Source organism: Panicum hallii, chromosome 8, assembly GCF_002211085.1.
Source record: "Panicum hallii strain FIL2 chromosome 8, PHallii_v3.1, whole genome shotgun sequence".
Taxonomy (NCBI): domain Eukaryota; kingdom Viridiplantae; phylum Streptophyta; class Magnoliopsida; order Poales; family Poaceae; genus Panicum; species Panicum hallii.
In genome coordinates, this window is record NC_038049.1 from 37,871,661 (window position 1) to 37,896,496 (window position 24,836).

Here is a 24,836-nt window from a genome sequence, read left to right on the forward strand (position 1 = left end):
TGCGGAAGGGTACACGATTGGCTCCTGATAGAGCTGGCCTTGGTCCATTCACCGAGTTGGAGAGGGCTGATGCTGCCGGCTTGTTATTAGCATATGGGCAATTGGCAATGAAGTGCCCTGTCTCACGGCAGTTGAAGCATGCTTGGGCATTGTTGTTAGCAGTAACTTGGCTTGCATTGCTCTGTGGGACCTTCATGGTGTTCTAGCTCTTGATCTGTCTAAACTGGGTGTTGGGGGCCTGAGAGGCAGTAGCTTGTGACTGGGTCCTGTACTGCATAGGGGCTTGGGACCTAGGCACTGAAGGGCCAAAGTCCTCGGATCTGGAAACAGTCCTGCTGGCGAGCCTTGATTTCCAGGAACTTACGCTTATTGTCTCTCTTTTCCTCTACCATGGCTCTCTCGGTGATGATAGCCATGTTCATCAGTGTGTTGAAGTCTGGGTAGATGCATGGGGAAAGCAGCTTTTTAAGTTCTGCATTTAAACCCTTTCTGAACATATCCTGCTTCTTTTCATCCTTGTCTACTTCCTCCGGTGCATAGCGAGCTAGTTCTATGAACTGGTATGTGTACTCCTCAACGGACTTGTTGCCTTGTTGCAGCTCACGGAACTCATCTGCCTTGCGCTTCATGGTGGCTGCTGGGATGTGATAGCGACGGAACTCATTCACAAATTCCTTCCAAGTGATAGTGGAGGCATCCTGAGCAGCTGCACAGTAGTTCTCCCACCAAGCCAAAGCAGTTCCAGTGAGCTGGTGAGCAGCCAAACGGACCTTGTCACGGTCTCCATGCTCAAATGGTTCGAGTTTTCTCTTGATAACACACAGCCAGTTATCTGCATCTAAGGGGTTGTAGGATCCGGCAAAGGTGGGTGGCTTGGTCCTCAGAAAAGCTGTCAGTTTGTCATTTGTACTCTGCTCACGGGGCCTTGGGTTGGTGATGACATTGGTCAAAGCTTCCAGTAGGAGGTTTTGGTTGTTCAACACTTGCACCAGGTCAATGGCCGGTGGGGTGGGGCCTGACGTGCTCCTACTTGGCTTTCTCCTCCCTACTGGCTTACTTCCTGATCTTCCTGATCTTCATGGCCGGAGGCTTGTCCTTGCACACCCTGTTGCCTCTCCGCACTTGGGGTGGTATGTGCCTGACTTTGGAAGGTCCTGGTGTTACGCCTGGGGGCCATCTGTGGATTGGGTAAAACTTTTATGAGACTTAGATTTGGAATTAAGTGATGTTTTATTTTCGTATTTTCGAAACGGCAGACTCCACCTACTGCCGACAATCACACAGACTAACAAGCATCAAGCACAAATAGTTCTATTTATTAAGCTGGGGGTACAACACTTGGGAGGGTACAGCCAAAATACGCACTACACGGTCGGGTACAAAGGGCACAACAGATGGGAGGGGCACAACTCTAAGCTTGGGGCCGAGACGGCTTCATCCCTGGGGGCATCTCCAAGGCATGCTACTCACGGGGCAAGTCGTCTTCCGGGGCGGAGTGCACTTCCAGTGGAATGAGTAGCTCTTCCTCGTCGTCCTCTAGGATCCCATTTTCTCGGGGCTGTTCGACAGCTCCTTCTGCGGCTACAGCTGACCTTTCGGCACCTTCGGGTGGAGCTTGCGGGGTCCCAAAAAGTCCTCCCCATCCTATGATAGGTGTTCCAATTAGGACTTGGGTCTCCCTGATTGCCGGGACGGGCGTTCCACTACTGGTCCATTCTTGCATGCGCCGATCCTGGATCTGCCTGAGGTTTTCATGAGCGACGGCTTCGCTACTTATAGCGGCCGCGGTCCTTGCTTCGGCCTGAGCCACCCGGATTTGGTGCATCCTCACTGCAAGCTCAGCTTGCTCGGCCCGGTGGGTTTGCTCCCTTAGGAATCGGGCTTGCTCGTCGAAGAGCTTGTCCAAGGAGACGAGGTAGGCGACCACATGGTACAAAAGGTCTTCTTGATGGCGGCACCATTCCAAGTTCCTCATGCGGGCCTGCCAGACTTGCATCCTGATGGCCGGAGGAAAAAGCCTCATCGGTGTGGGAATGAGGTGTTCCTCGAAGATCCGGCATAGGTAGCGGAGAGCCTTTCTGATAGCCAAGGGATAGGCATCCCGATGTTGAAATCCTGTGGCAGTCACTCGCCACGGCTCGATGTCGGGGTAGCGGGAGCTTCTGGCGATGGAAAGAACCACCCTACAGCGAAGAGTGCTGAGGTGTTCGTACTCTCTGCTGTAGTACCTTGGGTGCTCAGTAACACCGAGGCGCTCCAGGGAGTTGATCAAAAGGCAGGGGAAACCAGGCTCTTCTTGGCAAACGCCCTGGGTCCAACCATTCTCGGCCATCTGAAAACAAAGGTAGAGTGAACAAGCCTTGCACACATGGTAGGGTACAAGAAGGATAGACGGTCTTTATTTTTCATTAGGGTCAGGTACATCTCCCAAGGATACATTATTACTAGGATGATAGCTCTAGCTTAGGTACTCTACTCTTCCCAAGGGGATTCTTCCCCGATCCGGTTAGGTCGCTTCTTTGGCGGAAGACATTGCTCCAATACCTCATCTTCGGTCTGAGTGCCCTTATCCCAATGGGTTTCCTCAGGTTCTCCTTCCAGTAATCCAGCTTCTCTTCTGCGCGCCTTGATACGTTCCCTTTCTTGAGTGTTGCTTCACCATATGTCTTGGAGAGAGGCTAGGGAACTCTCAGCTTGAGCCTCAGCTTCTATTGTCCTCCTCCATTGTATTTCCAACTCTTGTTCTGCCTTTTCTGCCCTGCAGATTTGGTGCTTCAGTTGTTTTGTCTGTTCGCTGTAAAGTCGGTCTAGGCCGGTGAGGTAAATGGACAGGTGGGAAACCATATCTTCTAGTTCTTCTTCTTCCCTTTCCAATCCTCTCATCCAGGCAATCCACGAGCGTCCTCTCCCTCCAGCAGGTGGGAAAAATCCCATAGGAGTTCGCTGAAGATGATGCCTATAGACCACACGTAGGCGTCGCAGGGCTTTTTGGGCAGCCTTTCGGTTGGTGTCTGGGAACCCAAAGCTAGTGGTGGAGATGAACCAGGGATCCACGTCGGGGTAAAGTGTGCTGTTTCCCACGAAGATCATCAGGTCACACCGAAGGGTGCCTCTGAAGTTGTACTCCCGGTAGGTGTACTCCGGTGGGTCCACAACTCCGACGCGTTCTAGGCTGAGTAGCAATAACTTCGGGAGGCCAGGCTCTGCGGGGCAGATTCCGTCACTCCATCCATTGCCAGCCATCTAGAACCAAACAAGCGCCAAAGGTAAGTGCCGTGTGGAAAGGTGAGTTAAGTGGGAAAAGATCTAGTGGGAAACGGCTTAGAAAATGTCCTCGGTCTTAAGGGTCGCGTCCTACGGCCAACCTACGGCTCTGATACCACCTGAAGCATCCCCTCATCAGAGGTGACTAAATGTGATACAAATATCAGTCCCAGAAGGCTGATAATACATTTATTACATCAGATGGTTCATTACCGTACAAACCGTCGAGGTAGCGGGCACTGAAGCGCCACTATCAAGAGGGACAACATAAGGACTACAAACCAAACCAAAGTGCCAAAGAAATCTAAGATAACATCAGAGTCTTGTGCCATAGTAAGCTTCCTGTGGAGACCCTGAACCTCAGGCAAGGTTGGGTGCAGGACGGCGACCTACTCGACGTCTTTAGGAACGAAGTTCGGATCCTCCTCTGTAAAAACTAGGCAAGAGTGAGTACATACGTACTCAACAAGTCCAACCACACCCGCGGAGGGGAATAACAAAGATCATGCACGGACATATCAAGGATGGGGCTAGGGCTCATTTATGATAAAGCGAGGTTTTACACATGCAAGGGTTCATTTAATAAAAGAGTTTTCTCAAGATATTTCTATAGTAATCGAATAATAAGTGGGGTTGATCCTACACAAAGGATCCAAGTTTTAATGCTACCGGACTCCACATCCAGCGTAGCTCACGGCACAACTGCCGGGCACTTTCAAAACAACTCACGCCACAAAACCAATCATCCCAAAATGTCTATTGAAGTGACCATACCGTAACTCGTCCAATACCGTGGACACGGCTATTCGAATAGATTTTACACTCTGCAGAGGTTGTACACTTTACCCACAAGTAGGGTACCGCACTACAAACACCTTAATGTCGCGGCGGATCCTAACAAAGCTATTACCCACCTCAGCTGAATCCAAATAGCCAACACGGAAGCAACCATGGGGTTAATGACCTATCAACAAAGTCATAACCGGGACATAACTCACACAGATCGTATTCCTTCTCCATGATCTCCCGTTGCTCACCCACTCTCCTTTTGGCTAGCAGAACAACTAGTGGGGTTTAAGCTAAGCCGTTGCCCACACAACGGTCGAGTGGTTGTACGATAAGTGGGTTAGGCAAGATGACACTTCAGTTCATCCTTACATTGACAAGATGGACATCTCCCAACCATGCTCAACCACAAAGGTACAAGCACACCAGTGGCATTTCACACAGAAAACACCGTCCATCTCATTAGGTTATATCTTTATTTTATTTTCCTGAAATCCCATTTTATCTTTTAAAACACTCACACCCTTATTTTTGGTAAAGCGCTTTGTGGTCATGATTAGAATATAATAAAGAGAATAAAAGGTAATAAGCATCTCTAGCAGTAGTTTACGTCCAACAGAGCCAATCCTATATAGACATTAACCTAGGTCATCAAGGAATAGTCATAGCAATTAAGGGGTGGCTATCCAACCATGTCTTGCAATAAAACAATGCATTTTATAAAACAGCCCAATAGGTTGCGTTTATAAAACTGGGATAAATATGCATCAAAGGATGGGATTGGACTTGCCGTCCTCAAAGCCTTCCGGAAGCTCCTCCTCGAGGTACGGGTCTTCGGGCTCCGGCTCGCGGTCCTGCTCCTCCTCGGTCACACCGTCGGCTACAACACACAAACAATCACACAATAAAACAAAGTTCGCCGACAAGCTAAAAAAAGGGAAATAGAGGGCTTCGATTCAAAATAGAGGAGGCTATTATATTTGTTGGATGTGGATCTTGGGACTTGGAGAGAATATTTGATGCGTGGTGGAGTTTGGAATCAATTCAGAACATAATATCGCATGAAATGGGCGCTGCGGACTGCATAAGGAGGAAAAGTGGAGGGAGTTATGCACAAGTCTGCCTTTCTTCTTCCTCGAGACAGAACAGGAGGGGGAGGGAAATAGTAGGAGGGGGGCGGCCAGGCCATGGGCGCCGGCCCCCTGGCGCATGGCAACACCCGGGGAGGGGGAAAAAGTAGAGAGGAGGCCGAGGGGGTCTGATTCCGGCCCTCACCTCGTGCGGAGACGGTCTACGGAGGGCTCTCCACGGTGATGGGTGGTGGGCGGCAATGGTGAGCAGCGGCGGTGAGCTGCAGCGTGAGGTAGAGGAGCAGAGGTGTTGGGGCGGTGTGGGCGGAGTGAGGGGCGGCTTGGGGTCTAATTTATAGGCCGAGAGGAAGAGGGGAGATGGCCGGCGTGGGGGGGCATCGCGGGCAGTACAGGAGCCTCGCCATTAATAGTGGCCGGGATGCTCGGGGACAAAGCGCGAGCGGCGAGGGTGAGGGGACGGGACGGGACAGGCCGGCGCAGCAGCGGGCCGCACGCCGGCTTGGCGTGCACGAGCAGTAGCGGGTCGTGCGCTGGCCCGCGCGTGCGCACAAGGAGCGGGCTACAGCTCGAGCAGGCAGCAGGCAGCACGGGGGAGAAAAGAAAGAGGAAGCCAGCGCAAAAATAAATAGAGTCCAGGAAAAAAAGAAATAAAAAATTTAGAAGAGAGAAATAAAATGGATTCAGACAAAATATGAGAAAAGAAAAGATAGAACACGCGCGCGGCGCTGACGGTCGCGGCCGGGCAGGCACACGCGGCCGACCGCGACACGATGGTGATGTAACGGGACGGCAGGGTTCGTGGAAAAGGAAAAGGGACGGGCGGCTCCGCGGAAAAAGAGGAAGAGACTGCGCGATGTCGGAACGGCGGAAAATTGGGAGGTGGGCTTCAGGAGCTCAAGCGGCGGAAAAGGTTTAAAAGATTTTTTTTAAGCGAGTGATTGGTAACGTAATTTAAATAAGATAAAAACGCGGGCGTTACAGCCTCGCTCCCATATTTCCAGTAACGCTGCGTTTACTAGTTCCTGACTAGTACTCTATATTACTGAAGGGGCCTCGCTCTCATTCTGTAACATTGTGTTTGTAACATTGTGTTTACTAGTTTTCGACTAGTACTCTATGTTACTGAAGGGGAATCGCTCCCATACTTCTAGTAGCGCTGCGTTTACTAGTTTCCGACTAGTACTCTATGTTAGTGAAGGGGCCTCACTCTCATACTTCCAGTAACGCTGCGTTTACTAGTTTCCGACTAGTACTCTGTGTTACTTAAGGGGCCTCGCTCCCATACTTCCAGTAATACTGGGTCTACTAGTTCCTAACTAGTACTCAATATTACTGAAGGGGCCTCGTTCCCATACTTCTGTTTACTAGTTATCAACTAGTACTACGGGCTGAAAGGCAAAGATTACTTGCGACCGACTCTGACTGCTTCGAGTACTAGCCTAACAGTTTATAGGAACCAACGGCATGAGTCACTGCGAGAAGTCGAAGAGACTCCCACACCTATGAAAGCAATCTAGAGTATCGCATGGTGCGAGTAAATCCTGATTCGCTTACTCTCCCTGTATGGGACTTTGCGCTGGACACCAAGTCATTGACTACCTCCAGAAGCATGGTCTTCTGGGCAGTTTTGTATTGGACGTCCCGCATTCTTTATCTAAATCCTACGATTTTTAGTATTACTCTACAAGTAAGCACACCAAACACATCAACGGGCAACAACAAATAAAACATATATATATGTTTACATTCATGGACAGGTTGTTCAGCGACTACATATCATGTTCACTCCTGCTCCAGGCTACCTAATAACTTTTGAGCCACTGGCTTTGCTTCCTCGACAAACTTTGAGAATTTCTCCTCACAGCAGTCGGCTGCCATGCCATCTGCCAGTGGACTCAGATTGGCCTTTGGCTAGTAGGACTTTATGAGCCCAAGGATGTGCGCTACATAAGTTCTAGTGGTCTTCGAGATGTATCCAAGAGATCTTCTGTGGGGCTTCACGGAGTCGCTCAAGCAGCGTCCTCTTGCTAACTATCACCTCTTCTGGAGGATCCACCATATCTACGACTACTTGCGCCGCACTTTTGAGCTCTTCAAATTCTTTATCTTTCAGCTCGGGGACTTGTAGATCCGGGACCACGGGACTGCGCACATGGCGTACATATTCTAGGATTAGGGATGGGATATGGTCTACACCCTACACCAATTGTATCTACTCGTACAGGAGTAGGACTAGTTGGAACAGAAGGAAACTACCCGAGTAGTACTCAGGGTAGGACTCATGAGCTTGTATTTGGCTAGAACTTCCATATAACCCTATCCTCCAGACTAAATAAGGGTAGGCAGGGACCCCCTCCAAACATGACAACACCTAAGTCAATACAAACCACCACACATGACGTAGGGTATTACGCTCCCGGCGGCCCGAACCTGTCTAAATCTTGTGTTCCTTGCACATTCGAGTTTCTGATCTCGGCGACACCCCACCTACAATCTACCACCTCGGGGGTATCCCTCGGTGGGCTTTGAGGTTAAACACTGACACATTGATATATTTCAAGTTATTTAGTTTGGAATCATGAAAATTATCACTAGTAAATTTCTGATTTAATTAATGGCATACATTTTATTCTACTTCGTAAATATACAAGTAAAAAAAACTAAAGGTCGGAAGCTTTGTGACTGCAACAGGTGAACATCTTGAGATTTTGGTGGTTCTCTCGGTACAAACAGGGCACATGCAGCACACTTCAAAGTCAACGCTTGGATGAAACAAACCGGTAGCTTGATTCGCGAGTTAATTAACCGCTAAGAATCTTCAGTTAGCTAGAACAGTAGTTGTACGCAAAGGTACTTTCTTGGTTAGGCAAGAGTGCCTAAAAGTTGTCTTCTTTTATGCCGAATGCACGTGTTATGATTGTTCTGTCCAAGTTGGAAATTAAAAATCTGCTCGTACACTATATCCCCGAATTTCCTAGAATTTGAACCGGCATTCTACAGTTTAACCACGTTTGTGTTGGAATCTACAAAAGTTATTATGCGATAATTATATCATTAGATTTATAATTAGAAGATAATTTTTATGATGTTATGATTTTCGGAGTGTCTTAATTGAAAAATTGAACTTACAAGAGTAAGTTTAGAAAATCTGGTTTGATCAAGAAAATTCAGAACTAATAAATCAACAACAAAATATGAAACTGGTACTAAAAAGTTTATAAAAATATAACCTATTTGTTGGTGTCTATTTAGATCTTATTTATTAAAAATAATAGGTATAATTGTAAATATAAAAATTCTAAAAATAGAAATAAATTAGATCAAAATAACCGACAAATAGAGTATCAATACATAGGTTTGATTTTCAGAAAATATGGGTACTAGTTTTATTTTTTTTCTAATTTAAAATGAATTACTTATTTCTTTTGTTAAACTTGTTTTTCTTTAATTTTTGCAAAACATAAAACCACCTTTGAAACCACCCAATAGACCAAATTTATCCGATTCAACAGTTGGATGGCTATTGTTATCCAATTTTATAGTTGAAGAATGAAAAATAGATTTTTATAATTGTTAAAGGGTCTAAACTAAACTTTTCCCTACGGTAATACTATTCTACACATTAGGTGTAGCGTTTATTCTACATCTAGCAGTCAAATTACTGAACAAACTGACTAAAAATTACTGAACCGAGTTGCCGTATTACTGAATCATGTTCAGTAAAGGTGTGTCAGTAATCGCATGCAGCGATTATTACTGAAAATTTCTTCAGTTTCTTCAGTAATTAATTAGGTGTAGCTACGCCTAGCATATGGACTTTTCCCTGTATATAAATATTTTTTATACAAACTTGATCGAACTTAAAATGGTTTGACTTGGAATAAAACTAGAATGGTACTTTTTTTAAGATGAAGGGAGTACGTGCCAATCCATTATTAGCGCCGGTCATATAGCTTATTAGTAGTACCTTGCAGCTGGAGCCTATTTAGCAAAGGTAAAATAGCCAAAACCATCCCCGAACATTTTACAATAGGTCAAATTTGTCCTTAAACTTTCAAAAAGGTCAATATGGTTCCTCAATTCTCGTTTTTGCCCAAACATGCCCCTATGCTGATGCGGCGCTGCAGGGTGCCATGAGATGAATGTGAAATGTTCATTTTGCCCTTGATACTAATAGCTTCTTGTGCTACTCATGTTTGCTTGTGCCTTTCTTACGTGTTTTTTGTTTCTTTTTATGTGTTTGCAGTGTAGTTTAAGGATCCAGTCGATGCAGTTGGCCCCATGTGCCTTCGGTTGGGCAAGCACCCGCCTGGTTCTTTACAGGTTTCTCTGAATGCGTTTGATCATGAAAAAACATAGAGCCCCACGCAACTTAGTCAGATTATTGCTTCCCATTGTTGGATGCATCCTTTAACGAAAACGATAGAAACAGAGCACATACAAAAGGCAATGTGTGAGTGTGATGTGAAATAGTACATAAACTATTTTGTTTGGAGACTAGCTAGATCAGGAAACACTTGTCCAGCATTATAATGTTTTGTCAACTGAAGGGGAAAAAACATGTAGAGAGAGAGAGGAGAGAGATTTAGTTGGTAGATAGAAGACCGGACATCATATTGCTAGAAATTTGTGTTTAATTTCCAAGGATCTTTGCTATAGTAAGTACTGACACTCTTATTTTCTTTTGTTAAGCTAAGGACCAGTACTCTTGATTCTTTATTTCAAGAGCTAAGCTCGTGAGATCACTTCAGATGGCACGATTTTCCTTAGTACTTTTTGATCAGTGACAAGGAACTTCCATTAGCAATTAGCTGGTACCAGGATATGGTGATCGATTTGCGATCTTATGGTTTGCATTTGCAAATTTCTCCATGTTTAGTTACCACGTCACAAATTTAGTCATCCGACTTCCAAAATATTCCATTGCACCTAGGTAACGACACAGATATCCTAGATAAACTTCATTGAACTGCAAAGCTTAGACGGTCACCGTGAGTGGCACCAGCACACATACGATTGGATCACACCTTGTCACTCAATTACTACATCTTGAAAATGTTCTAAGATCCTCCATGTGTATCCTTTTTTCTCTCGGTTAGGTGAGATTAGTTAGCGAGTCCTTCTCTACATAAAGAGGGTACGTATTGGTCTGTGAGTAAAGCAATTCAGAAAAGTATTGGAATAATATATCTTATGTCGATCGATTCATGGTTACTTGTTTCATGCCCTCTTGAAACCTAGCTTGTAACATGTATTAGAGACGTCATGTGTGCCCTCAACTGCGCTGGGTGCACCGCCTGTATTCACTTTGGAAGAGGGGTACGGTCGGACAGTTCAAATTTGCACTGGATCCTTACGATTATGATCCCAAAACCCCTTTTGGAAGTACATATTAATAGGATCTTACACATGTAAAAAATCGCAGCAATTACGTACTCGACCTAAAGTTTCAAGCATATGCATCCAACCTGAAATAGGTCTAGCTACTAACTTGAAGCCTAGAACCATGCACTTTGTTGGTGAAGTGCAGTAGCTAGGCCACTGGCTGGATAGGGACAGTGGATGTAATGTGATGTGAAGCAATGTAGTCGGACCATTTGGGGTGGCATGTGGGCACCTTTTGTGTGATTTGGATTAATTGGTATGGTGTTGGTTAAGCATGGTTTTCATATATCCCTCTCTTTTATTGCAGGATAATTGTCGAGGAATGCATGCGACCAGTTAGATGTATGGTTTACAAAAGCCAAAGTTGTGCAATGGTGAGGCAATGTAGATGTAAGCAATTGGGTGGGTAGGTCGTGTCAAGCCACTTATATTAGTATGGGAACCACAGAGGATTTAATTCTACAAGCAAGCATCAAGGATATTTGCGAGATGACATTTGATGGCATGAGACGAATAGTTGCTAAATTGTGGACTATTTGTCTCTCTAATTGCACATTATATTTCGTATATTAAGCATTAATATCGGTGGATTCGCTTGGCGATTCCATGACGATCAGTCGATGATAAAATTACTGCTTATGACAGCTTTTCTATTTTTCTGACCAGTACTGTGCATGAATAGTGTTACGTAATCGCTGTGAAGTTCTCACTGGTGAATGCGCCGCCATCCTATATTTAGGGGTAGGTGAACAAACCGGAGATGGCACTGTTTGATATTTTTTAGAAGTCTTTCTGGGGAGAGAACTTGGTAAGGTAAGGTAAGGCCCCTATCATCTTTTAGGATGGTCTGCCAGCATGGTCTTTTTTCTTCTTCTTTTTTTCCTCTCTCAATTTGCAAATATTATTATTGGTGACAGGACGTCATTTCTCATACTGCAACATGCAAAAAGATCGACCCATCACATATTCCTTGAACCGAGCTAATGCATTATATTCAGAGATACTAGGGTATGGGTATCAGATCGATGATCCATCACCATCTATCTCACTCCCGAACCCAACACAGTGTTTGTTTCCCGGCCGCCCGATTCTATCGCTGCTCTCATGCACGCATTGTCAGATAGATGAAAGGGATAGAGCTGATTAAATAAGTTATTTATCCTAATCATCCTGCAGAAAGCAGCAACCGGATTAGCATAGTAGGTACGTACGTACGGATCGAGCTAGATGATGCGAATCTGACGTGGTTGTACGTACTTGGGTTCTCAAAAACTGACAAAGAGTACGTACTTGGGTATATTCTTGAGATCGAACTATGCCATCATCTGCCTTCTGGTTTTGGAAGCTTGCTAAAACTTGTAGAAGATTATTAGTGTGCATATCAGTAGTGAAGCCTGAAATATCATTAGGTGGTGAAGCCTGTTTATCTGTTCTACACTTGATACAAAAAATCAACTTGATTTATCCTCCACCCAACCCCACCCCCCAAAAAAAAATCAAATTGGCCCAATTCATCTCTCTCCAATGTCTGGCTTCTTATCTTCTTTTTTTTGGTTTCTCCTCCTACAAGTTGCCTTTGTAGTTCAAACCTTGTGGTGTGTTAGATAAATAAATTAACTTCTCATAGTTATTTTCATACACCAAAGGTTAAAGTAATGTCAAACATACCCAACGGACATTGTTTTTTTTTTGCAATGGGGTTAAACAGATAAACCAAATAGTTTAGGGTACTAGAACGGTTTTTTCCCCATAGTATGTATGACAAGAAACACAGTATCAAAAAAAAACAAAATTATGAAGATCAGTCGAGAGTGTCCCATGAAGATCAGTCGAATAATTATGTAACCATTTTCCTTACTACAAACGCATCATCTCCTTTTCAGAACAAGCTGCAAATGTTTGGTAGGAAGCACACACATGATATACTGACAAACTGACAACGCCGGGAGCTAGTGAAAGTCCTTGCAAGAACGTGAACGCCGGGAGTACGTTAACTGAGACTGGCTGGTCGTCACTTACCATCGAATACGCCCTGTCGTTTCCAGGAACCCAAGCCGTGGGAGAATATGCCGGCAGGAGTGATCAGCAGGCACCAGTCGATCCCTTTCTTGATGATTAAACTAAACCATTTCTTTCAAAAGGACTAAACTAAACCAAATCTCCCAACCGGCGGATAATTAATTAACCCACTCGAGCATGCATCACTGGAGTTGCATGCCCATCGCTCCACTGGTCGAGCATTTCTTGCCCACTGCCCGGCATCTCCGGAGGACCATTTTTTTTTTCTTTTTTTGGGAAAAGCTTCCAGAGGACCAAATTCTTGGCGTACGTACATACTCTTGGGCATTTTAGTTCGACAGTTCAACTTGGGCCCGTTCCGGTCAACAGGCTTAGCTGGGCTTTAGGAGTTGGCATGAACTTGTAGAATTGAGAGCCCATTATGAGAAGAGGCATGCTGTTGTTTTCCGGACTTTTTTGTAAAAAGGGGATTAAAAAAATTTCGAAAAAGGGGTGCCAGTTGGAGAAATTTAGAGAAATAGGTGCCTCCCGCCCGCTGAAAGGGCGGCGGGAGGCTCAAAAAAATTTCCAGGGACCTCTTCGCGAATAAGAAAACTTTTTTTATTCGCGAAGAGGTCCCTGAAGCAGGCCTTCCGCCCGGCCACTGGGCGGGATGCCTCCCGCCTGTTCGTGAGAAGAAGACTTCTTTTAGGGATCCAAGCGCAAAATATCCAAACCCCCCTTGGTGCATCTGTTATTTCATGTGTGTGTGTTTTCTGGCTTCCAAAATTCGTAACAATTCACAGAAAAATTCAAAAATAGCAAAACTAGTTTTGTTAGAAACTAGATTTCAAACTCTATAACTTTTGTTAATGGAGTTTAGTTTGAAACAAAATACTTTTACCCCTATTTTAAATCTAAGATTAAGGAAAGTTTATGCTTAACTTTAGGATTTCATGCTTTGTTGTTTATGAAGTTTGGTATGACTATTCTATAAACTCTAGGTACCTTTGTGCAAAGTTTCAAACTCAAATTTGATGTAAATTTAACTTCTTTTGTCTTGAATTTTTCAAATTTGAAATGTTAACTAAACCTAATTATAACCCTTTTCTAATTAAAATCTATTGTTATTCTCTAATGTGATATTATTTAATATCTAATATATAGTCAAAGTTCTAAAACCTATAAAGTTCTAAAACCTATAATCTTATGCTCCTGGTCCATTTTTGTTATATTTTTTCTTAGATTATTTGTTTCAGAAACTATTTGAAATTCAGAATTTTTTCAAATATAAGATTCATTCGCCATACTCTTATGTATGCATATAAAATTTTAATTCAATTTTACAAAGAAGATTACGGTATTTAAAACTCGTACGAAGATAGTTAAACGATAACATTTGCAACGTAGAATCTAAATATTACGATAGTACAATACATGAAGCCATTTAAAATAAAATAATATGATAATGAACATTACAAATATTACAAATACATGAATCCAAATATTGTGTCTTCAGTCAATGCGGCAAATATTACAAATACGTATCCAGGTCTGATAGAATCTCAACGCAGCAAATATTACATATGAGCAAACAACATTTAAATAAAATTACAACTAAATGAATGTACCTGATAATAGACTTTGGTTCATATGACAAGTTCTGTACTATCGTCCCGTACATCTCATTTGCGATGTATTGCGACGTGAGGTTGCGATGACTCTTCTGCACCCCAGGCAAATGACAAGTATGCTGAGTGACAATGGAGCATTCCCAATAATCTTTCCATTTACCCTTGTAGGCATGCACCCGCCATGGACAGCCATCCTTCACACATACTACATCGCACTTACGAGATTTGCACTCGACTGTCTTAAACTCTCACATAAGAGAGAGAGACCAGCACTTAACAGCTTCCTTCACCTCTTCAATTGAGTGGTACCTTGCACCCTGAATAATTTCATTCTTCCTGCAATCCGAAGGCCAGCTACATCCGTCATCTACGACAAGATGACTGAAGTCGCTGCTTACCCAATCTTGAGGCACATCATCGTCATCATCAGACGAATCGGCATTCATTGCTTCATCCAATTCACGTTCTTCGTCTTGCAGCTGTTCAACAATAAAGGGTATGTTCTCCCCCTCATCAGCCACGCATTGAGGTGCTGCGGTGCCACCTGCCTCAATGTTTGCCTCCTCGACTTCTTCATCAATATTTTCATCCACCGGAGCAGCTTCAATGTTTATCAAAGGGTTTTGGTGCACACTGACAAGGAGTACCAGTGGCCACTGCCAATGACTTGCATTTTGCAGATAAGTTAACCAGTCCTCGTTGCTTGCAAGTGGCATAAGCTCCCAGATCAAAGCGTGAGTGGTACGATTTATGACGCATTGAACACTCACAGTGTGTGTCTCCTGATTAATCCTTAATCCCCTCATTAACCAGTTGCATAGGGATTCAAATGTCCTCTTGTGCGGTCTGGTAATTCCTCTGACCGCACAGTTGAATTCACTTAAATCTACCCCATTCGGCCCATAAATCACATTTTCTTCTCCGTAATATATACTGAAAATACCCTTCTCGGAAGACATATCTGTCAATCATTAATAAACTAGTTATACTACATATTAATACACAACGAACGACGATCCTAAATTTCAGCGACTCTCAGATTATATTTTACAGATTCTAAACTATTCAGATTATAAATTATACTAAAACAAATGAAAATACTAAAAACTATTCAAAACATAACTACTCTAAGAAATATTTCCTAAATTATAGTTATTTTCAAGTACTTATATGGCTAGAATGAGAATATACCTCAAAATCGACGTGTGGACAGGGCTTCGCCGCTTCCTCTTCTCTCTTCCTCTCCTCTCTTTCTCTTTTTTCTGATTTTTGCTGGATAAAATGGCATTTTTGGGGCAGGTTGGGGCTTATATAGCCGGTGGGGGGACCTCCCGCCCGACCAAAGGGCGGGATGCCCCTCAGCACAACATCCTGCCCTTTGGTTGGGCGGGATGCCCTCCCAGGGACCTCTTCGCGAAGAAATTATTTGCGAAGAGGCCCTCGGGGGACATTCCGCCCACTGGGTGGGCGGGATGTCCCCGGCCCCACGCGTCCCGCCCGTTCAGCGGGCGGGAGGCTCCCATTTCTCTAAATTTTCCCAACTGGCACCCCTTTTTCAAATTTTAGTTTTTTTTAATCCTTTTTTTAAAAAAAGTCTGTTTTCCGCGGTGAGGTTTGGGGTTTGGATGGGCCGTGGCTCAGAAGTATGGCCCGGTACCATTGTTTTTTTCTCATAAAAAAAGGACCACCTTTTACACTAACTGTTTGATTCCTTTTCTAACTTCGAGGCCGAGGTGATTTGCACCAAACAGTATATGCATTTGATCAATGTTAGAGGAAATTTAATTTATGTTATTTTACTACTGCAGTTACCACAAAGCCACTGACACAATTACGGGTCATTTCAGAAACAGTTATCATTTGAGAAACAAATTGATTTGTTTAGAATTCTGGTAATGCTCACGCTAAATTTCTATTCCCTTAAATCTAAATTACGGGTCATTTTGCCTTTACATAGCATATGTCCAGGTGAACAGCAAAAGGGTATGATAACGACCAACAGTTTAAGATGGAAGGAATAAATTACAATCACAACTTGATTTTGTGCATTGTTTAATCTCTCGCGCTCCTTTTACACCACAATATCCTATAAGAACTTGAGGGAAAATATTGCTTTCCTTCCCATACAGAAATTCCATAGAGATTTTATAGGACTATTTTCCGTACTGCAAAGTTCACGTGACTCACGAGCCCTGCAAAAATGTTATTTTGGTTGCAAAGGCACTTAGCTTGATGGTTATAAAAAGTATTCTGAATTTGATTTATAGTAGGAGCGAATATATATATATATTCTGAATTTAATCGTTCCCATCGACAGCGTGTGTCTATAGTGATATTTTTAATCTCGATGTTTGCCGGCTCAATCTTCAAATATGCTTATACAAGATTTATAGATAAAATCTAGGTTTGTACGTTCATAGAAGTGAGTATGCGTGCGTTGCGAGTACCTGACTTATAATAAAAAAATTATATTCCTTTTTATTTGGTCGTTGGTGACAAGATAGAAAAATAAAAGCCTGAAAACCCTGTACCCTGTGAACATATTTTAGTAGCGTTTTTTCCATTCCAACGGCAACAAGCTAGAGAGAGAGGGAGGAGTTTCCCTAGAGAGAGACAGAGGGCGATGTGATCATCAGCGGCGGGGGAAATAGCACGGGCAAGCCACGGCGAGGCGGCAATGAGCAGCGCCACCGCCGACAGCTACCCGGAGAGCGTCGGCTCCTGCCGCCCTCCGTCCCCACTGACTCCGACTCCCACTCCCCCGGCGCCGCCGGCCCATCGCGGCGCCTCCGTGAGGCGGCAGCTGGATTTCGCCGATGCCGATGCCGACGCCGGCGCCATCGCGGGTGGCGACCTGAATGTCGACGAATTCTTCCTCAGCGCCATGGACGACATTGAGCGGGGCTACAGCGAGGCCAAGCGACGGGCTCCGCCGTGCGTCTGCCGGCGAGGCGAGTGCGCGGTGTGGCAGGACGAGCAGAGCGGCCGGTGGATGTATGTCTGCTCGGCGCAGCCGGTGAGCCTCCCCACTCCATCCGAAAGTTCCTTTTTTCCCTTGATTTTTGCTCCATTGGGGGAAAGATGGTTCCTGAGACTGCTTTGGGTGGGGAATTTCAGTCCGTGGGGAGGGTACTGTTTAGATGGGGGAAATCTAGATTCTTGAAATTGGTGGTGAAATATGTTCGGAAATTGCGGCTTGTCTGGGCCTAATTTGGCAGTCATATGTCACTTTCGGCCAGTTGGGCGGAAATTGGTGGTGCAGGTTCCCCAGTTGCCAGCAAAGAGAGATCCGATTTTCAGTTTGCTGCGAATTTATCTTTATCCATCCATCGCTGGTCCGGTTTTCCTACGAATTTTCTTTGGAGAAAAATCAGATGGCCTTGATCAGCAAGTTTGTTAAGTGTAAGTTGTACACCTTGGATATAGTAGTTATTTTTATCTATGCAGATTATAGCAACCCTTTTTAAGACCAAAGCTATTACTAAGTTTAGCAAAGGTTCTGTGGGTTTCACCAGCTAGCTGTGTGTCACTTCAATATGGAGGAAGTTCTTATTATGTCTTCTATTATTACAAGTTTGCAGGAGGGTATGAACATCACATTGTTCATGCTTCTGGCTCAAAAACTAGATCTCGTTTTTTCACCAATTCATGTCTATTGTATAGTGGCCAAATTGGTGACACTGGATGCCGTAGTTATCCAGCCTAGTCTAATTTTAAACTACCATACACTTCTTAAACTCCTTAATGCCTCTCCTGTGCCAGTGCCCTTATGACTAATGTTATTCTCAGAATGTTGAGAATTTCTTACCTTCTCCTGTGGATGCACAATTTTTGTGTCCCTGTTGCTCAGCGCAGAGATTTTTAATGGGCATAGAAGTAACTTAGTTCTCTTTGTGTTCTATTTCCTCAACTTCTGCAACTTATTAACAATGATCACAAGATGACTATGTGGTACTACTAAATTTCTGTGATTGGTACCACATCTCAATCATTTGCCTCCAGAACAAAATCTTATTTTACTGACATGAGCAAATATCCCTGTATCTTGCAATACATTGTATTAGTATACAACAAATTAGGTAGTGTCCATGTCTCTTCCTGCAATCCTACATCAAACAAAAATGTCACTTTTGCACTCCTAACATGACAAATAAGAGGAGCTCTTCATGTGTATGTTTTGGAGATATTTCAGGCTTTTAGCATGTGTAAGAACCAATATAATGATGCCTGTGCAAGTTTTCTCTTTATTAGATAACTGTGGCCTCAGGTGCCACCCTGTTTTTTTTTTCCTTTTTATGCTTGACAAGTGAACAATAACTCATCATAATAATTTCGTGGACCACATTCGAGAAAAACATGTGGCACTGTTGTCGGAATCTTAGACCATTAACTATTTATGGTAATGTATCCATCACCCAACCATATGCGCTTTTAGGCACATAATGTAGAAGGTGATAGAGCAGTAATGTCATGTTGCAACCGTGATATATGGTTATTGTTTATGTGAATGTACAACCAAAATGATGTCAACTGTTTCTTTTTAGACTCGAGGACTTGTTTGTAAGTTCTCTTTTTATCCCCAACCTGCTGTTATGTTCATTACAAATCAATCTCTTGAAACCTTAGCTGCAATCTGCTTCTCTGATGTCTAAATATCAATATCATAATGCCAGTTTCTCAAAACTCATATTTATAGCTTCAAGTTTGATCACATAACCATTCCTCACATTTTCCATCATATGCCCTCACACATATCTTTCAGAAAACACAATCATAACCCCTAGTTCTCTAAGATGGCAAGATATAATAGCTTAATGTTGATGTTTCTAAACACGATCACCTTTTGTTTGCATTATTATTGTTTTCTGAAGCTGCAGGCTTATTCTTTATGCATGAAAATTTGTACAAGTTCATTCCATTGTTTAGAAATGTTCCAATTTGAATCCCACTGTATTTACTTTTGCTTTAATCTTCTAAGAATTGAGTTTTATTCTTCAGTTATGCGTTGTCTTTCAAGTAACGTGTAAAGTATTTTGACTCATAAATATTCATGTTCATTTATATAACTACACTACCTTTTATGTATATAGTTGACAAGGTGTTTACCTTGTTGAACATGACTTTTCAGAAATGTAAATATGTTGTTCTATGTGAAGAAGTTGGTCTTAGTCCTGAATCACAACCTGCTGTTAGGAGCAATCCTAAACCAAGCAATCCTTATGTGCTGACCACTCCAAGCAGTCATGTGCCTGAACCTGCAACACCAATTAATATTGTTAATCTCCGAGGTGCCGGTGCTACAACTCCAGCTAATGTCAACCCCCAGGCTCCACTTAATTCCACTTTCCAAGGTGCTGGCACTACAACTCCAGTTCATGTTAGTGCACAAGGTGCAGGCTCTGCAGCTGTGGTTAAAGTTAGCCCCCAAGGGGCTAGATCCAAAGATGCATGGCCAACCTGCAAGTGTACAGCAGGGAAATGTAAAGTATTGAGAGTGGACGGTGAAGACTACTATGTATGTCCTATACCCAAGGTAATGTTTCCTATGGTAAATACTAAATAGTGTTCTGTTTTCTTGTTTCTCTTCAAATGCTTTAGTGTGCCTTGATATTACTATTTAATAGTTAGTCGGTTATAGTTTTCCTTTATTATTAACTAGATATTTGAGCTCCTGAGATTGTATAATACTACCTCCACCCGAGAAAACATGACATTCAGAACATCTTGTGCTTCGTTTATTGGCCTGCACCCTCGAGTCAGGGTGTCATGTTTATCCAACCAGGGGAAGTGTCATACATTTTCTCTTTTTCTTTGGGCACTAGTCCCAAGAAAAGTAGTCAAATAAATCATGAGAAAAGGCTTCACATGGTTCCCTGTTTTGTGGCAATTCGAACTTTGAAGTAACATGTACTGCTGCCTACTAGCAATATATATTTCAGTGAAGTTGCTCCTGCCATCCTACAGTTGCGTAACATGCATACCAAGCCTGCTAGCAGCCAAGTGGAAGAGAGCCTGTGAAATCCCCCACCCACTCGGATTTCAGGCCTAGGACTTGCTTGGGTCATTGGGTGCCCATCCGATTCAGTGTTTGCAAGACATCCTATTCATTTCCTTTTTTTTAACAGAAAAAAAACATATGTTTTCCTTAGGAATGCTGGAATATTAGGCTTAATTTTCTATTTATCAACACTGAATACTAAGATTTGTGCATTTTTATATTATTCAACTAGATTCTACTGACAAAACTTAAGTGGGCCTGCGAGTTTAGGGCAGTTAGGGCATAGATGCTAGCAAATTAGCAATATAGCATCAAGAAAACAACTTACAAAATACAAATTTCCAACGTCTTTCTCCGAAATAAACCTTGGATGTATTGTCAGATAACTTTTATTGAAATCATCTGTTTGTGCCTTGTTCAATTGTTTAGGAAGTGTTGATTTGTTAAGATAACCATTCAAAATCACAGTTGTAGGTACTTTTAGCCTTTCTAGAAACTAGTTGTAACTTGATGTTAGGCTAACAATCCAAAATTTTAATCTACATGCAATTGATCAAGCTTCAGAAGCAAGATCAAGATCAAGATCATGTTGCAGTTGCATTATTTGATCTTGGCCACATGCAAAATTTAAAGACTTAGTGCCTTTTTTTTCTCTAAATAAGTACATCCAAATCCTTTTTTAATGGCATACCGAAGGCTAGCATGGATAGTAAATTTATTACTATCGTTGACCAGTAATAGAGCATGGATGGTCTATGACCGTAATTCTGTCTCCAATTCTTCGTGGAGCAATTTTATCGGTTTCACATGCAATTTCTTCACTTTTAAATCAACCAGATCTAAATGTTCTTATGAAAAATATAAACAAGCTATCTAATCTGTTAACCTGCCAATCCTCCTATGTTATTTGTTAACTTGTGACGAGATGATTGCCGTGATGGATAAGAATCACCTATGATTATTCTTTGCTCGTTATCAAAATCCATTGTTGGACGTCTACAATTACAATCTGTATGCATCATGTATGGTATTGCTGTTATGAATGAGTCTCTGTCACATTACTGTTTGTTCTGCAGGGACAAGGTGCATGCAATCACAAGGTTCCAGTCCATGCCCATGCTGTTGCTAATGACCTACTACAAACTGGAGATGACAACAGAAGAGGGGATAAGGATTTGAAGGACAAGCCTGCTGAGAAGGAAGCACATGGGAACAACCACCTAGTTCAATTGGGAGACAACAATGCAAATGGAACGGTCAATCCCACTCACGCTGATGACAATGAGTGGCTGTTTGATGTCATCAATGAAGAAATTGTACCCACAGCTGAGGCAACACCCCGCGCTGAAGTCCATCAGGGATCACCAAGCATGCTGCGCCAACCAATCGCCACGGAAACACCCACAAAATCACCTGCGCCACCTTACAGTACCCGCAGCCCCATGACTCCACGCTCAAATGACATCTGCTTCCGATGCCGTGAGAAGGGCCACTATATGAGGGACTGTCCTAAGCCATCTCCGACTCCGAGAACTGGTTGTTTCCATTGCGGCATGGACGGTCACTGGGTGAGAGATTGTCCCCAGCTGCGAGGGTCTTGAAGCAAGTGGTGAACGGATGATCTCACTCTGCCTCTGGGCTATGCTCCTCACAGAAATCAGGGCTCAGGACAAGTGGCAAGCTCCTGCTTTTAGTAGTCTTATTAATTGGCTCTTGCATGGTAGTGAAATGTGTGATATATATAGAGTGAGTTAGGCTGGACAAACGGCTAAAAGGCCCCCTAATAGTTTGGGCCCAGTAACTGCTCAGTTAATAACTTAATGTAGGTCTTAATAATTCGTATTTATTGTATATATATATGTGCTGTAACCCGTAAGTACGTATCTGAAGGGTACCTTTTAACAGTGGGATGAATTGAAGAAGCTGTATCTTTGAATCCTTGGCTGCTGTTCTTCACCTGAGTCCATGATCCATCTTAGAAAAGCTACCGTAGATGCTACCGTAAGCTGTGGGCTGTGAAAAAACTGCTGTGGGAAAAATAGAAGATCATTTGGTTAGAGCAGCTGTGAGCTGTCGAAAACTGTATGCTATGGGTGAAATACTTGTAATACCTCTGAAGATTTGTGGGACAGTATATATACCAAAATACTTGTGCAAACATAATGTTCACTATTTTTTACCCCAAAAGTCACTGAAAGCAGGAGGGAGATATTTTTGCATTTGTATTACGGTGCTGTTTTTGGGTAAAAGCATCTAGGGCGTGTAAGCCCTTTGGTTTTTGGTTTTGCAAAAGCAAAAGCAGGTGCAAAAGTTCAACTAAAAGCACCCTTAACTGGTGCTCACGTGTCAGAAGGGTAATTTTGCATAGTTTGTGTTGAATACGATGCCTTCCCATGTGTCGTAAATCTGTCATCCTGTCATTTATTCACATTGTTTATGGAAGACGAAGATGGCAATCATATGGACACCTTTCATGTGTTACCTGGACTCCTTGGTCGAGCTTGAATGTGATGTGACCGAATCTGATGGATCACTTCAGTTTTCGCCGATTTTTCTGAGAGGATTTTCGCAGAAATTGCGCAAACGCTGGTCAAAAACTCGCGACTGAATCTTGGCGGCTTGTGAAACGCTCCCGATCCTGGTTCAGCATTCGGAGTCTGACTCGGATGGGTTCTTTGGATTCCTCCAGTTTCCTCCAGGTTCAGTCCGTGTCCGTCCGTCAGTCGGTCAGTCAGAGCCCGGGCATGTGAACAGCCAAGACTCTTCCCACCCCTTGACCCGACCGACCGAGGAGCTGAGCCGCCGGCGAGAGACGCCGGCCGGCTGTCGTCGTCGTCGCGGTCAGTCCGGTGCGGCGGAATCGAGCTCACGTGCGCCCCGCAGATCTGCAGCCATGGAATCGTCAGAGCCGGTCAGAGCAGAGCAGGAGGTGGAGCCGGGAGGTCGATGGAGCCCGGCTGGAAACTTCTCCGCTTTGACTCCGGATTCGTTTCATCCGCGAGAGGATACGTGTCCATACGTTTGGACTCTGCGTGACGGCCACGTATATGTATACGTACGCGCTGCCATTCTGCTTCAACGACGACGAACCCTGTCGTGGATCCGGACAGGACGCTACTGGGTTGGGCCCTTTTCTCAACAAGCGCGCGTCGTGTCACGCAAAATGCCAAAATGGATGCTCATGCGCTCCAGTAGAAGAGAGGGCTGGACCTACCCACAGCGTTTTAAGCAACTCCAACCCACTTCTTAAGAACTATTTAGGAGGATTTCTTCCAGTAAAGTTGAAACCGGTGATAGAAAAAACGTGGCTTCACTCGAATTCTAGTTTATTTTTATCTTAATTTACAAAATAGTTTCACGCAATCACGCTTGTGCCATGCCTCCTGGGACGTCAATGAGAGATGGGGCCAAATGCTCTGCCACGCCATCGAGAGCTCCTGCCTCATCTTCCACGCCGTCGCACCTCCTCGCTTCCTTCAATTTGGCCATGGAGGAGGACGAGACCTTCGACCTCCCCGAGAAGCTCATCTCCCTCGTCTTCAGCTCCTTGGCTCCAGTGCCGCACTGCCTGCAAGTGCCGCTCCACATCTTCCATTGATGTCTCATCGTCGTGGCCTCCTTGTGGTTGACGCCAGGGTGCTGCTCCTCAGCGACTCCTCTGCTCCAACAACTTCACCAATGTCCTCTCCCTCGCTGGAAGCACAACAACGGGCCGGCCCATGGCACGGCATTTTGACCCGGCACGGCACGAGGTTAATCAACGTCTGGGCACGTGTGCCAGCCTGGCATGGCATGATTTTACCCTAATATGCTAAGATCCATTTAAATAACAACCCATTAACTCCACATCAGCCCACCCCATATCAAACTCTAGGTATAAAATCACTCAACCCCTCACCCCCTCCCTTCTATCCATGGCTTGCGGCCGCCGCCCGCAGGCCGCAGCTCCCTTCTCCTCCATGCTCGCGTCGCGCCAGTCGGCAGGTGGCGGGACGGTGGCGGCGAGCCGCGGCCGAGTGGGCGGGGGACCGCGGCGATGAGCCGTGCCCGGGCGAGCGCGGCACGGCAGCGAGACGCAGTCAAGCGAGCGAAAGACGGCGGCGCGAGACGCGGCCACGTGGGCGGAGGATGGCGGCGAGATGCGGCCGAGCGGGCGGAGGATGGCGGCAAGGCGCGGCCGCACAGGAAGGGGACGGCGGCGAGGCGTGACCGGCGCCCCCGGCGGTACCGGCCGCAGCATGACCGAGCTGTCGGGTCAAACGGGTCGGCCCGGCATGCTCAAAGCACCTTCATGCCGTGCCTAGGCCGGTAGCTCAGCCCGTGAGTGGGCACGCCACGGCCTGTTTAGTAATCATGCCTAAACGGGCCATGTCTAAATGGGCCGTGTCTTAGTGGGCACTGGCCGGGCCACCCGTTTGGCCATCTATATCCATCTTACATATGGCCCTGTCGAGGAACCGAGAGTTGGTGAGCACCAGAAGAATTCCAAATCTTTTCCGTTGCATGTCCGTGAAGAACCAGCTGAGGCGTCATCAGTGATGTTGTGTTTATTGTTTCTTCATGTTGCAATATGATATTTTTGAATGTTGCAATTTGTGATGTTTGGATGTCGCAGTTGAATGATTCTAGTGTTGCAGCAAGTGAGTTTTCATGTTGAGGTTACCTTTCTTTTTGCAGCTT

At 44.4% G+C, this 24,836-nt stretch overlaps 1 protein-coding gene across 1 annotated transcript; it reads left to right on the top strand.

Moving 5' to 3' along the window:
- Positions 1 to 16,712: 16,712 nt before the first annotated feature.
- On the top strand, positions 16,713 to 22,094 carry LOC112903499. The gene is made up of 3 exons (XM_025972766.1): positions 16,713 to 17,174; positions 19,287 to 19,691; positions 21,233 to 22,094. The coding sequence occupies exons 1-3, from the start codon at positions 16,836 to 16,838 to the stop codon at positions 21,755 to 21,757; spliced, it is 1,269 nt and encodes a 422-aa protein (XP_025828551.1). The 5' UTR covers positions 16,713 to 16,835; the 3' UTR covers positions 21,758 to 22,094.
- The last annotated feature ends 2,742 nt before the right edge of the window (positions 22,095 to 24,836 follow it).

Excerpts from the sequence above, each read along its gene's own strand:
- LOC112903499 (XM_025972766.1), top strand. The coding sequence starts at position 16,836 with ATGAGCAGCGCCACCGCCGACAGCTACCCGGAGAGCGTCGGCTCCTGC. Across the intron at positions 17,175-19,286 it reads ATGTCTGCTCGGCGCAGCCG|AAATGTAAATATGTTGTTCT; the intron begins GTGAGCCTCCCC and ends ATGACTTTTCAG. Across the intron at positions 19,692-21,232 it reads ATGTATGTCCTATACCCAAG|GGACAAGGTGCATGCAATCA; the intron begins GTAATGTTTCCT and ends TTTGTTCTGCAG.